Source organism: Prionailurus viverrinus, chromosome C2 (assembly GCF_022837055.1).
Source record: "Prionailurus viverrinus isolate Anna chromosome C2, UM_Priviv_1.0, whole genome shotgun sequence".
NCBI lineage: Eukaryota > Metazoa > Chordata > Mammalia > Carnivora > Felidae > Prionailurus > Prionailurus viverrinus.
In genome coordinates, this window is record NC_062569.1 from 153,991,903 (window position 1) to 154,006,304 (window position 14,402).

At 46.3% G+C, this 14,402-nt stretch overlaps 1 protein-coding gene across 6 annotated transcripts in view; it reads left to right on the forward strand.

The window, feature by feature from the left end:
* IGSF5 (immunoglobulin superfamily member 5) overlaps nt 1–14,402 on the forward strand; it is an 80,796-nt gene that overhangs the window by 49,160 nt on the left and 17,234 nt on the right. For 4 of the 6 annotated variants that reach the window (XM_047875727.1, XM_047875728.1, XM_047875729.1 and 1 more), the window contains one exon: nt 1,568–2,368. In XM_047875727.1, the coding sequence (XP_047731683.1) occupies nt 1,568–1,663 (96 nt within the window). In that variant the 3' untranslated portion in view covers nt 1,664–2,368. Of the gene's footprint in view, nt 1–1,567; nt 2,369–3,682; nt 3,774–8,965; nt 9,093–9,476; nt 9,669–10,274; nt 10,399–14,402 lie in introns of those variants that run through there. The other 2 variants (XR_007155742.1, XR_007155743.1) reach the window with 2 other exon arrangements.

The window sequence follows — 14,402 nt, forward strand, 5'->3', positions numbered from 1 at the left end:
TTTGAGCCGCACGTCAGGCTCTGTGCTGACAACTCGGAGCCCGGAGCCTGCTTTGTTGGGATTCTGTGTCTCCTTCTCTCTCTCTGCCCCTCCCCGGGTCATGATGTGTCTCTCTCTCACAGAAAAATAAATAAATATTTAAAAAATTAAAAATAAATAAAAATAAAATGAGAAATTCTTACAATTATAGCCAGTGGGAAGGGCAAACACCATTTTTTTTTAATATGATGTCATGGGGTTTGCAAATATTTTGCATCTTGATCAATAGTTAAAACCAAGAGGCCTCCTTTTCCTCTCCTCTTTCTGGGCCTCAACTCACTGTCAGTCAATTTTTCTGTTTATTTTGGGCAACTCTGTCCCTTTCTCTCCGGAGTCTGTCAGTTTTGAAGGGTGAACGCTTGAACAACTTGAAATGTGGATCGACTCTTCCCCGCGAATCACCACCCTCCTGAGATCAACAGAAACAAACTCTTGATAAATTTAGAAAAAAGCCAGGCATTAGTGCAGCCCAGTCGTGAAAACAAAAGGCAAATAACAACTGCAAAAATGTCGGGCATATTTACTGCAGAAACCCACTTCCTAGAGCACGTTGCTGAGGTGGCTCCGTCAGCCTCCTGTTTTCCCTGCATGACCAGGAGTCACCAAGTTCAGACCACGAGCCTGAGTGATTCTATCCTGCAGACTTACTGACATTCCATTGCAATGTCAATAATGCATGGTGCCCGGTTGCATTATTTAGGATGTGCAGTGTGGCTGCGGTACCCTGGAACCTGAGATGGCACTCTCAGGACTGGCAGGAAAACATATTGTGTGTTTTTTAGTAGGGCAGTATAGTCAGGCAGGCACTGGTCCCTCTGGAAGAGTGTGTGGTTTGCCGGGGATCACACTTCCGAATGAGAACAGAACAGCAAAGATGGCATTTCTGGCAGGAGGCAGCAGCCTGGCTGCCCGAGGAGACAGACGAATGATCTGTGCCCCTCCTGTAGAAGGAATGTGTGTTATTAAAGAAGGTTAGAAATCTATCTATCTATCTATCTATCTATCTAAATGTCTTTATTTTGAGAGAAAGTATGAAAGGAGGAGGGGCAGAGAGATAGAGAATCCCAAGCAGGCTCCACGCTCTGTGTGGAGCCTGATGTGGGCTCGATCCTGCAACCCTGGGATCATGACCTGAGCTGAAATCAAGAGTTGGATGCTCAACAGACTGAGCCACCTGGGTACCCGCCCCCCCGAAGGTTAACAATATTTTATATTTTCATATGGAAGTTAGAATTTCTGTAGGAAGATTGAAAAAAAAGAAAAGAAAACAAACCAGAACATCTTTGTGGTACTTTGCCTCCATACAAACGAATATTGGATTCTTTGACCTGCGTTGCTCATGTGGCCCTGAGCTTGGAAACTTCAGGCGTGCGTGGAAATACTGACATAAAGGAAGGATGTGCGTTAACATTTTTGCTTCCTCTCTGGGTCCTCGTTTCTTCTTATCTGATGAGCGGAGGTTTCTTCTCAAGTGTGCCTTTTCCGTCCATCTCCACTGATTAAATCCACCCTCTTCTCTTGTCACCAGGGACCTGACCGCCGGTGGCGGGGTCCAGCAGGTCGCCCGCAGGTTTCCTTCCCCGTGGCCAGTCCTAGGACCGTGAGGAATGTAACTTTGGTCTAGCGAAGACGTCCCTCGGGTTCCATTCTGCACATGGCTGATAACATGCATCACGCCCGCGTTGTCCTTCCTCTCTGTCCCAAGGCTGGGCTCCCGCTTCGCCAGTGTTACCGGGAAGCAGTGATACTGGAGTAATCGGAATGGACACTTTATCGTGAAAGAAGGGGTCCATTTCCCCACCTTCCAGCATAGAATTTGGTTTTCAAAACGTTTCACGATTTTAGTGAATTCCACCAAGTTGCTGAGTAAAAGCTACGAGTCCATCGTGGTGATTTACTCGTCACCGGACACTCCTTCTTGCTCTCTAATAAGTGGCAGATAAGCCTATATCATACCATGACTTTTAAAATATTTTTGTTATTGTAATCATATGAAGACAATATTTATGTATGTTTAATATGTGGGACATTATTGTATATTGTTTGTGAAAAAAAGAGCATACATATTAGGATCAATCAGAAATCTAAGATTGCCTGGGAAATCAGAACTCATAGGTTAAGAAAAGATTAAGTTCAAAGCCGACGTACACATTGTGGATATTTCCATGAAGACATTCACTTTCGTCTGCTCCTTATCAGGCTCCCTCTCCAATGAGTTAGATGTGGATTTTGCTTTGTGGGGGATGTAACTTACATACCACAAATGCCATGAAAACACTGGAAATGGGTAACGTGTTCTTTAATAAATAAAAGAGAAAACACCAAAAAATATGTATTGCCTCTCTTAATTTCTTACTATTCAGGTGGTAGTTTAAGGAATCATGATGTTTAGGAATCAAACATTTCTAAAAAGCAACATGAGATGTCTGAAAAAAAAAAAAATCAAAGGGTGCCTGGGTGGCTCAGTCGGTTGAGCATTCGACTTCGGCTCAGGTCATGATCTCACGGTCCGTGAATTCGAGCCCCACATTGGGCTCTGTGCTGACAGCTCAGAGCCTGGAGCCTGCTTTGGATTCTGTGTCTCCCTCTCTCTCTGCCCCTAACCCACTCGCATTGTCTCCGTCTCTCTCAAAAATAAATAAACATTAAAAAATTTAAAAAATCACATTTTCATGTTAGTCTTTGACTACTGTACATTTGCCCCATAAAAGTTAATACGAGGGGCTCCCAGGTGGCTCAGTCAGTTAAGTGTCCAACTCTTGATCTCAACTCAGGTCTGGATCTCAGGGTCGTGAGTTCAAGCCCCATGTTGGGCTCTGCACTGGGCATGAAGCCTACTTGAAAAAAAGCAGTTAATATGAACGTTGTTATTAAGAAAAAATTTGTCTTTTCCAAATATTGCTTTTTCGTGTAGATATTGTCAGTACATTTCACTGCCTACCCATCTCTTCATATTTACCCCGGAGACAGGACAGGTGGCTGAGTCCTGCACCAGTTGGTACAAATTTCTGTGATGGTTAGTAATTAGCAACTGCTCAGTAATTAACGACATGCCCAACCATGGACTTGCTAAAGTGGAATTTGACTTTTAAAATGGGTTAAGATTTTAGTGATTCCTTGGAGTTACTAAGTAAACAATGTACATTTATCGTGATGACGTTTCTTATCACTTAACACTGCTGCCTGCTAATCCAATCAATGGTGGACAAACCTATATACCACCATGACTTATAAAATATTTTTGTGATCTGAAATCACACTCAGCCTCTACCCTGAAGGCTTTCATGTGAATCAACAACTAATTCCAGAGCTATCTGCTGGTGCAGATGTCCGATTCACTGGCACTCATACAGTATCTGCTCTGATTGGCTGGTGTTCATGCCTTACTGGTTGTCCAATATTTTGAGTATCACCACTGCCTAGAGGATCCTGAAGAAAATGCCATCTCTTCTAGCACTGTGTCCCTAAAGTGAGGGAATTGGCCACCTCTTTCTCTTTGAAGTAGAGCTAAAATGCAAAATTTCAAAAACCCATGACAGTTGCTAGATCACTTTCCCAAGATAACTTTTTATGAAAATAGTTGCTAATTCACCTGCTTCAAAATGAGACTCTTATTCATTATAACTTCTTAACTCTCTGCCAGTGTGTTTCTGTCGTCCATCATCATCCTTGAGTGGGTACAAGTCAAGGGGAAAGACAAGAGTTTCAGAAGACCTTTTGGACAGAGCTGTTCAGTGAGTGAACTCTGTATTCTTTACTTCATGGTTTGCTCTCCCGAAACCTTCACAGAACCCAGATCCTGAGACAAGGCAAATGTCATGTCATTTATGCCTTTTGTAACCTTTACAGGCGCTAGCATTCTTGTAGGCATTGAGTAAATATTGAGATCAAACAGGGCAATATTGAGAAAGACAATATATTGAAGTGTAATGAATATTTGCCATCTGCCTGCTATAAGAATTCCATTTTGGTGGTTGTTTTAGGAATCAGTGGGAGTTGCATGGGAAATATAATTGAACTTTAAGTTCTGTACTCTGGAGAGCAATGCCAAGTGATTTTCATGGAAACTGCTTCAACTTCGTTGGTGCCTGTTGCCTCAAAATATTTATCAGTCCCTCGGGAAGTTTCTCTGTGTCACTAATGAGCTATTTCCTTACTGTAGCTTATTCCAGAAGTAAGGTTCCTCAAAGGGACCCCCAGCCAGTTTTTATTGCACAGGAGGTGAATAAGTTATTTGAACAGAACTGTCTATAGCTGTCCTGCCCAATACCATAGCACAAGTGGCTATGCACATTTAGGTTATTTGGAATTAAATAAAATAGAAGATCCATTCTCTAAGTCCCACCAGTCACATGTCAAGTGTTCAATAGCCACACGTGGCTGGTGGCTACTGTATGGGACAGTGCAGGTGGAAGTTTTTCACTGCTGCAGAAGATTCTATAGGATAGTCCTGACCTAGAGCTAGCTATTTGGAAATGACCTTGATGTGTCCAGGATGGGCTCTTTTACACAAACACTCAATTGGTGTTTTCTGTCAGTGTTATGTCTGTGTGCTTGCTAGTTTCTATTTAGGAACCTGTAAACCCCAAGGCGGCTCTCAACTGAAAATGGTATTTTGCTGATGTGGTAAATTCATCTCTTACTTCTGCAACGCAGAGAGCTGAAGCATGCCCAGGGGGATGCGGTGAGAGGGGTCAATCACGGCTAAATGTCATGGCCAAGGGTGTTCCTCAGAAAGACAGACATGGCTACTGCTAACGAATGGCCATGAGGCTGTAGGTTTACTTAAACAAATACCTCTCAAATGCGTGTGCCATAAAATCCTGGATGGGGACACCACACCTTTCCATCCTTCCAGGGGTCTTTGACCATGGTTCCTCTGTCAGATGCCAAGGCAGCCCCCTGAACTCGAGGACCTTACACAGTTTACTTAAGAGTAGGGTATAAGTGGTAATGTCAACACATCAAAGGTAATTAGAGACTTGAATAGAAGCACTTCCTTTGCTCTGTGTGACCCTGACCTTGGAAACTGTGAGAGATGTTCAAGTTGCCTTGCCAGATCCTGGGAGTTTGATCACCAAAAGGGTGAATGGATGCTGCCAATCATATAGGAGATTCTGTGTCAACAACCTATCCCTGCCACGTCAGTGCTTATGATACTGTTGGGGAAGAGTACTCCATCCTGCGTAAAGAGGGTGCATAGTCCTCCCTGGGGAGCACCTGGGAACTCGGAGCAGAGATGAGGGAGGTAGAGGAGAGGCGAGACAGTAAGGAAGGGCAGGGGGAGCGGGCGAGAATGGGACGGACAGGGGGTCTAGCAGGCCTGGGCCAGGACCTGAGGGCCTGAGTACCTGTTATCGTCCAAAGGGTTAGACTTGAATGGAGAGAGCTCCCAACAGTCGCTGCCAAGCCCTGGAAGCCTGGAAGCTGGGAGTGAGGTGACAAGACTCCCTCACTCTCTTGCTCACGCCTCCCCTTGACCAAGCCCGACCAGAGCCAGAGGTCCATGGGGCCCACCCATGTCATCCGTCCAGGATGCAGAAAGGCAGAAAATGGATATGGAGGGCAGGCAGGCAGAAGATACCCAGCCAGGAGGATCTGGCAACATTTAGGAAACAAATCAAGGAATGGAGAATGTTTGCAAAGTCACGGGGAAAGACGTTTGGCCTGGTAGCATTCCACTTTTTCCATTCTTTTTTTTTTTTTTTTTTTTAATTTTTTTTTTTTTCTTTTCAACGTTTTTTATTTATTTTGGGGACAGAGAGAGACAGAGCATGAACGGGGGAGGGGCAGAGAGAGAGGGAGACACAGACTCGGAAACAGGCTCCAGGCTCCGAGCCATCAGCCCAGAGCCCGACGCGGGGCTCGAACTCACGGACCGCGAGATCATGACCTGGCTGAAGTCGGACGCTTAACCGACTGCGCCACCCAGGCGCCCCACCACTTTTTCCATTCTTAAGGATGCATCCCTTTATACCGAAAGAGGACACCATTTGGGGAAAAGGAATTTCGCTGCACTGAATTTGAGTAGGTCACGGCTTCGGTGACACCTCAGTAGAACAAAGAGATGGGATGGTGGTCCCTGAAGTCCCTTGTGGCACTTATCTCTGTAGAGATGCTCTCAAACACACACACAGACACACACACACACACACACACACACACACACTTGCCCCGTCCTCACCTGACACCACCCAGCTGTTGGACCGAAGCTGTTCCCATCTGAGTGCGTGCAGGCGGCCCTGTTCCCGCTGCACCGGGGGAGATGGTAAATATTTAATTCTTACCTAGTTCAGCCTGTAAATCACACCTCGAGCTGTGGCTTCGGGTGAGTCTCACTTTCCAACATTTCCCAAGCAGGCCCTCCTCCTCTCCCTGGACCTGGATGAAATGCAGTCTTGGAGGCAGTGGGCGGGGTCCTGAACAGAAAGCAACCCCACATTTGTCTCCCCTCCTTTGTTGCATGAGACGTGTTCTTTCTAAGCATACAGTGGGATTTGGAGCGCACACACCCGGAGGAAGGTTCGTGAGGATTACCACTCAGCCTAGTGGCTTCAGACAGAGAGGTTCATGACCAGCATGTAATCACAGTGGGTTGACAAAGCAGAAAATGAATGATCTCAGTAAAGTATGGGGGAAACACAGTGCACAATGTATTGATATATTTCTGCTCAGAAACCTTAAGAATGCATGATATTTTATAGGGTAACTGAATTTGAGAACAGTTGCTAATCTCGTGCTTCAATTTCATGGCTAATAACCTCTGAGGTAGTTCAAATAATAGCAAATTACTGTCTAAATCAGAAACTAATTTTAAGCATTATAGTCGATCTAAATTTTTTCCTTAGAAAGTGCAAATGGGATGAGATCAAGTGAAATGTAGTTAGCCAGAAGGCTCGGACCTTGGCAGTAGGAGGTGACACAAGAATGTGCCCGTACCTTCTGCCTCTTCCCAGGTGTGTGGTGTGCATGTGTGTGTGTGTGTGTGTGTGTGTGCGTGTGCGTGTGCATGTGCGTGCATGTGTATGTGCTGTGTTTGTACATGTGTGTGCTTGCCTGTGCATGTGTGTGTGCTGTATTTGTGTGTGGCATGTATGTGCATGTGTGTGTGCATGTGTGTGCATGTGTATATGCTGTGTTTGTACATGTGTGTGCTTGCCTGTGCATGTGTGTGTGCTGTATTTGTGTGTGGCATGTATGTGCATGTGTGTGTGTGTGTGTAAGGAGCAAGGAAGGGGGAGAAACATTTGTTTTGTGCCAGCCACAGGAGTCAGCAGACTGTAGCCCATGAGTCGAGTTCAGTCTGCTGCTTTTATTTATGTGGCCCACAAACTAAGAATGGTTTTTCCATTTTTAAGTGGTTGAAAAAAATCAAAAGAATATTTCACTGAATGTGCAAATTATAGGGAATATAAATTTCAGTGTCTACAAGGACAGTTTTATTGGAATGCAGCCAAAGTTTACATATGGTCTATGGCTACTTGTAGGCAACAGAAGCAGAGTTGAGGGGGACGGAGCCGTGTGGCCCGTGTAGCCTGAAGTAACTATAATGTCGCCCTTTGCAGAAAGCGTGGTCTCGCGCACACGGGCACTTTCATGGGTTGGTTCGCTCAACCCTTACTTACCCGGCCATGTTCTTTTGTCTCCATTGTACCGACAAGCAAAGTGAGGTCACATAATACGGTTCACAGCGACTCTGACCCTAGGTCTTTCTGATCCCCAAGCTGGTTCTCTGTCTACTCTCTGTTCTGGGTCACTACTTCTCCTGGATCTCCACCACTCTTGGGATAAAATCTAAAACCCCACCATGGCCTATGAGGCCTGATTGGCTCTACCCCCAGCTCTCCCTGGCCATGCACCACTCTCTCCAAATCATGCCTGAGTGCAGGAAATTCCACAGGGGTCTGTGGTGCTGCCCACACCAGGGCCTTTGCACGTGCTTGGAACATTCACTTCCTCCCTCTTCACTTTGTCCAACTGTAGCTGATCCTTTGGATTTTCCTTGGTGGAGCCACTGTGTCAACTAGCTACTCTTCCCACTATGGTTCTGGGTGAGGTCTGGCCACAGAAAAATGTGCCCAACATCTGGGAGGTGGGTGTGAAGGCCCAGTGGCCACACATTCAGAAGGATGATGCCCCAGATGCCCTTGAAGCTCACACGTGCTGAGGCTGATTTGCTGACTCTCTGGAACTGCAGCCCCTTGGTCACCCCCATCCCCATGACCTCCTTCTGCCCCTCTGGGTCCTGAGCATGGGGCGTGTGCAGTCTGAGGGGTAGGGAGCTGGTTTCCCCACGGCGCCTGTGTCATGGGGGTTAGGAGAGCTGGGAGAAAGACAGGGTCCTAGTTTTTCTTCCCAGGTCCAAGTTTGTGTCTCTGCTGTCCCAACTCTTCTTGCTGATGGTGATGACTACAGGCCTATCCTGGACGCAGAGGCAGGAGTTGGCTATGGACTTCTCGTTGGCTTCTCTTCACAGTCCCTGCCTGGTGGCTCTCATGATCCTCTCACCTTCCCCTCAGGGCATTTACTTCCCCAGCATCTCTTATGATGGTGTGAAGTCGAGTCCCTATAATGAATCCTTTACTCTATGTCACGTGGGGTATTTTGCTTCCTCGATGGAACTCTAACAAACCTACCGCCTATTGGGTTCATGCCTCGACTATGTTTGCACATCACCTTAGACTTCGTTGTGCTACCTAATGACATAATTGTTTGTATGACAAACAATGAGTTACCGAACGCCCACTTTCCCATTAAATTCTGTGGAGGTGGGCAGCTCCGTGTCTGCCCTGTTCCCCTCGTGGCCTGGGCACCACTTCCGTCAACCAGCACATTCCATGTGGTCAATAAATACTTGCAGAATGAATGATGTATTCCAAAAGCAGAGAGGGGACATGAAAATTGACTTTGTTTACATTGCTTTCAGAATCTCTAGGCTGTCAAGGTCTGTGGACTCAAGCACCTTAGTGGCCAATTTCCACTCATTGGCTCACCTGGTGTCACAAATCAAGGGGGCATGGCACCCACCTGCTGCAGAAAGACCTACCAGTAAGGTAATCGCCATGATTTTTTTTTTTTTTTTTGGCCAGGGAGTCATTTAGAGTTGGATTTGCCTTTTTGGAGGTCTGGAGGCCCCCAGAAACATGATACAGGGGAAAGAGCTGGAAAGAGGCAACAGAGCTTGCTGCCTGTGTGACCTTGGGCATGTCACTTGACTCACGTGAGCCTCATCCCATTGGTGAAGGTGGGAGTGTGGGTGGGTGCTTGAAATTCTTGATGATTGACAGGTGGCAGGCAGCTGAGGGCGGGTTTCCTTGGGAGAAGCCTGCAAAACCTTTCAAATGCTAGATGGTGATAGATCTGTGTATATGAGCTTACTTTCTACTAAATATCCTACGATAAATAAAAACATAAAATATGTTTGTTGTGCATCTAAGGTACCGGGTTTTCCATGAACGCAGTTGCCATGGAAATCGAGGACAGATGGCAGTGGGTTCTGTGGGAAGCTTCACGGAGGATGATTTGCCATTTTGGAAAATGGCGTCGGCAACAGCACCACCGTTTGGAGTATCTGAGTTGCTGTCATGAGACACATGAGTCGCTGGAGAGTTACAGCTGCTGCATTCCTGGTAATTCTTTAAAAAAAAAATTTTTTTTTAACGTTTATTTATTACTTAGAGACAGAGCATGAGCAGGGGAGGGGCAGAGAGAGGAGGAGACACAGAATCTGAAGCGGGCTCCAGGATACGAGCTGTCAGCACAGAGCCCGACGTGGGGCTCGAACTCATAGGCTGTGAGATCATGACCTGAGTCAAAGTCGGACACCCAACTGACTGAGCCACCCAGGTGCCCTTGCATTCCTGGTAATTCTAAGCGTGGAGGCAGGGATGTGACTGTCTCACGTGTCCTCCTATGGAGTTCCATTGACCACTGCATTTGCTGTCTTATCAACAGCTTCCCGGAAAAATAAATCACCAAAATCCATTTTATTTATTTTTGAAAGAGAGACAGAATGTGAGCAGGGGAGGGGCAGAGAGAGGGGAAGACACAGAATCCGAAGCAGATATTCAAAGATATTAAGATATTCAAATACACTCTCTCATGTAAATAATTTATGCAAATATAGGCAGATTCCAGCACTGATATCCCATAATTAAAAATCTTGAATTTTGTATCTCTAAGCTTATCAATAACAAAGCAGTCCTCTAATTCCAAAATTTCTTTCTCTTTTTTAGATCAACCTTTTCATGTACCAGGAAACATACATATGACCAAATGACCAAAACAAAACCAAAACCCAGTAAAGCCCCAAATTCCCCAAACCAAAAGACCCCTGGAGTTGTAGAAATTCATCCCTTAGCCCTATGAATATTTTAATATAGACATTTCCCAAAGTATATTTTTGTGTATTGTAATACACAAGGAGTGTTGTTTGTTTCTTCTTTTTTTTTAATGTTTATCTTTGAGAAAGAGACAGAGAGAGAGCGTGAGCAGGGGAGGGGCAGAGAGAGAGGGAGACACAGAATCTGAAGCAGGTTCCAGGCTCTGAGCTATCAGCACAGAGCCCGAGGTGGGGCTCAAACTCACAAACCATGAGATCATGACCTGAGCTGAAGCCGAGTGCTTAACTGACTGAACCGCCCGGGAGCCTCAAGGAATGTTATTTGAATTCTTGTTGCTTTAACATGATTTGTGTTAGTTTAGAAAACAGAGAGGAAAACTTCAATGAAATACTTTTCTGTCATGTGAGTCGGCAAATACTGTGAGTGGGAGTTATGTAAAAATTAAAAATGAATAGCCACAGAGAGCTTGACCATCGTTGGATGATCTGACTTCGAAGGCAAACCCTTGGTTCCTCCTGGGGTATAGATTCTCTGGGTCCATGGGAGTAGCATGTGGATGGAGGGCCAAATTTGCTTCAGAACCTTTATTTTGCTGTCTTCAATGGAAGCTAAAGAGTCAGCCAATCAACGTTTATTGATTTTCCAAGGTTCCTTAGGATGCAAAGAATGATATTGCCGCCCACACAGAATTTTTGAGTCATTGGTTTCATCAAAGTGCTATTCTAAGGCTGACTATGCTCACGATGGTACCCTGGGGACCTGCCGTGGGTTCTCACGTGAGCTATATCATCTGAAAGAGAGATACAGCTTCTCTGCTTCTCTGGTCTGTGTACTTTACATTTCTTCAAAGAGTGGCTAGGGACATTTTCAGAGGGTCCCAAATTGTCACTTAATGTTAAAATTGGCTCATATCCAGTTACCTCCTTGCCCAATATCCTGACTTCAGGCACAGAATTCTAGTTCAACTCTGAAGAAGTGATTCCAGGAAGCAGGAGTTAGGGAGTAGGGAGACTGAGGCTGGGAAGGAGGAAGACAGCGGGTATGGACGTTATCCCCAATGTGCACAAAGCCAGTAAAGTTGGCGACTGTGACACTGAGGGCTCAGGGGATGGGGGGGTACTCTGCAAGGACAGCAGGCTTATTCCTGCTCCATTCTCACTGAGTGGGGACATTAACACCCCCCTCCCTCCCTTCCAACTACCAGAGAAGGCGCTGGAGTGCAAACAGGGGAGGGTTAGGGGGCTGCCTGAGATGGGGTCCTGCAAAGCGTGGGGTGAGTCTGAGTGCACAGGGCACTCTTTACCACACCCGTGACAGTGTGTCTGAGGGACGGGACTCCGGTCCCCAGCGGCATTGGCCTCAGCAGCTTCCTCTCCCCTTTCCTTTTCCTGTCTGACTCCATAACCAAACAAGTGAAGATCAGAAAAGAGTAGAGGGGGGACTCAAGCTCCTGGCACCAAGACTTGAATAATTTAAGTCCTGCTTTCTTGGCAAATTGCTGAGTTGAGTGGGTTGCAGCTGTGCTTAGATCATGATGATTATAAGGAAACAAATTAAGGAAGAAGCCTGGGGGTATTGACGAGACCTTTCTTCCATTGTAATGGAGATGAAGTAGTTCTCCTGAAGACCCATAGGGCTAACCACATTCAAAAATTTACCAGGGTGATGTGCTTTAGACTCAGGTGTCTTTTCAGGGCAAACAAAGGCAGGTGTGATTTCAACCTGCAAAATGCAAATTCTAGGTCTGTTTTCTGGAAAATGCACAACTCTACCCTTCAAAGACCAACGGCCAGCAGGGGTGGAGGGCACTGGCTACAGCTGGCCATGTTTTAGGACAGGACCAACATACCCTTGACTTTCTATTTCATTGTCAAGATAAAAATGCTAACATCTATCCGCCTATGACACTGTGTGATATAAAGCTGTGATGTGTGCCTTCTTAAAAGCTTAAAATATAGAAGACATCACTGAGGGGAGAGACTAAATAATGTCAGGTCAACTGTGAACTGTTAAATGAACGTTTAAGAAAGCGAGTGATTAGCCTGATTACCAAGTGGCAAGGTCGTGAGTGTGACTATTAGTGCTCATGTGTAGGGAAGGGTGGCTGCGAGATTTTGCTGCTGTTTTCCTGCAGTAATGAGTTCTTTTGGAGAAATGGAGTTCAAGGATGCTTACGTTTAGGAAGAGATAGTGATAAGAGAGCATCCATGGCTAGCCTGGGGCCCCAGAGACGACTCAGAGATGGAGCTATGGCCAATGGTACACCGAGCCCATTTTCTGGAGAAGAGCAGACATTTTGGGCAACGTGAAAGAGTTGTTGTTGGAAGGCAGGCTCTTAGTAATGTTGGAGGAATGAATAAAGATATGGTGTGTGACGTATGTAAGTCCAGGGAAGGGGGGGAAGGCAACAGTGAGGTGGTGGATTTACTGTGCGAGGGAGGAAGGGGGCCAAGGATAGAGAAATCACCAAAATAGGAAGAAACACTACCAGGGGTCAGAGGATAGCCCAAGAGAAGCTGAAGCAGCAGACAGTGGTCCTGTGAGGAACAGGTGTCCGTGAGAAGCAGGGTAGAACCCAGAGTGGGGAAGGAAACACTAGGAAGGACGTATTCTTGGCTGGGTCTTCCGTATTCCATGCGTGATGGGTTACTGAGGACATTCCGAGGGAGATTTCTTTCTAATGTTTATTTATTTTTGAGAGAGAGAGCCAGAGCGTGAGCAGGGGAGGGGCAGAGAGAGAGGGAGACACAGAATCTGAAGCAGCTCCAGGCTCTGAGCCATCAGCACAGAGCCCAATGCGGGGCTCGAACCCACTGACCATGAGATAATGACCCGAGCCGAAGTTGGACGCTTAACGGACTGAGCCACCCAGGCGTCCCTTCTGAGGGAGACTTTTAGAATGGCCAGATTCTCTTTGGAGAGCTTTGACCGTGAATCATCTTCCATTATGTGACCAAAGTGCTGGGTCTCATCCCTCATTCTCTTGGTGGTAGAAGCTGGTTGCTGGTGACTTGAGCTGAGTCTGCATGGAAACAGGCCTCCTGGTAGGAGGCCCTCAGTCCTGGCCGAGTGCACAGTCAGCAATTTCTGCAGGGGATGCTGCCCGTCTCGGGCACGCGTCTCACTGCAGTATTTGAGGGGGAGGGGTGAACAGGACACAGCAGCCCTGGCAAGACCTCCCCTCCCCCAGCCTTCCTTCCCAAGGATGAAATGAGAGCTGTTTACCTACTTTCTCCTGAAAGATTATCAGAAATAATCTCATCAGTCTGTACGTACATCTCTCTTTGGCTCAGTCTCCACCAGAACAGGTTTTTGGTGTCTTTTTCCCATCCTGACTTGTGTCCCGTAAGGTTCTCTATATCTCTTGAGAGGACTTGGTCTGCCACCCCTCAGGACGTTCCACCATGTCCTCTGCAGTCTGGTCTGTCACCAGCCAAGTCTCCTGGACCTTCAAGCTCTTCTCAGAAAGTTTCCTTCTTTCTCAGAATGGGAAGGACACTCCCCCAAGGAGGGGGGGGGGACACTGTAGTCTCCCCTAAGGACACTGTAGTCCTCTTGAGTGTTGGCTGTTTCTTCTCTAATTCCCCCTGGAGCACAGGGCCAGGACAGGGTTGGGCATCCTTTCTGCCGCGAATGGCCTTCTCCCCACCATTTTCTTCTTGCTTTCCTCAAAAATTCTGGCCTTGTCAGGTAACTGCTGTTACCATATCTATCAGTCTGGATTTTCCAGAGAAACAGAACCCACTTCTAATAATAGAAAATATTATTATGTCATATTGTAATGTATATAGGATATACTGTATATATATTTACTATAAGCAACTGGTTCACACGATTATGGAGGAGTCCAAGACCTGTCATGGGCAAGTGAAGACACAGGGAGCTGGGGGGTGTAGTTCTATTCTGAGTTCAAGGATGTGAGAACCAGGACAGCCAATTTGTGTGAGCTCCTGTCTGAATCTGAGTCTGAAAGCAGAACACTAATGCCGCATTTTAAAAACAGTGAGGCAGAGAGAAAAG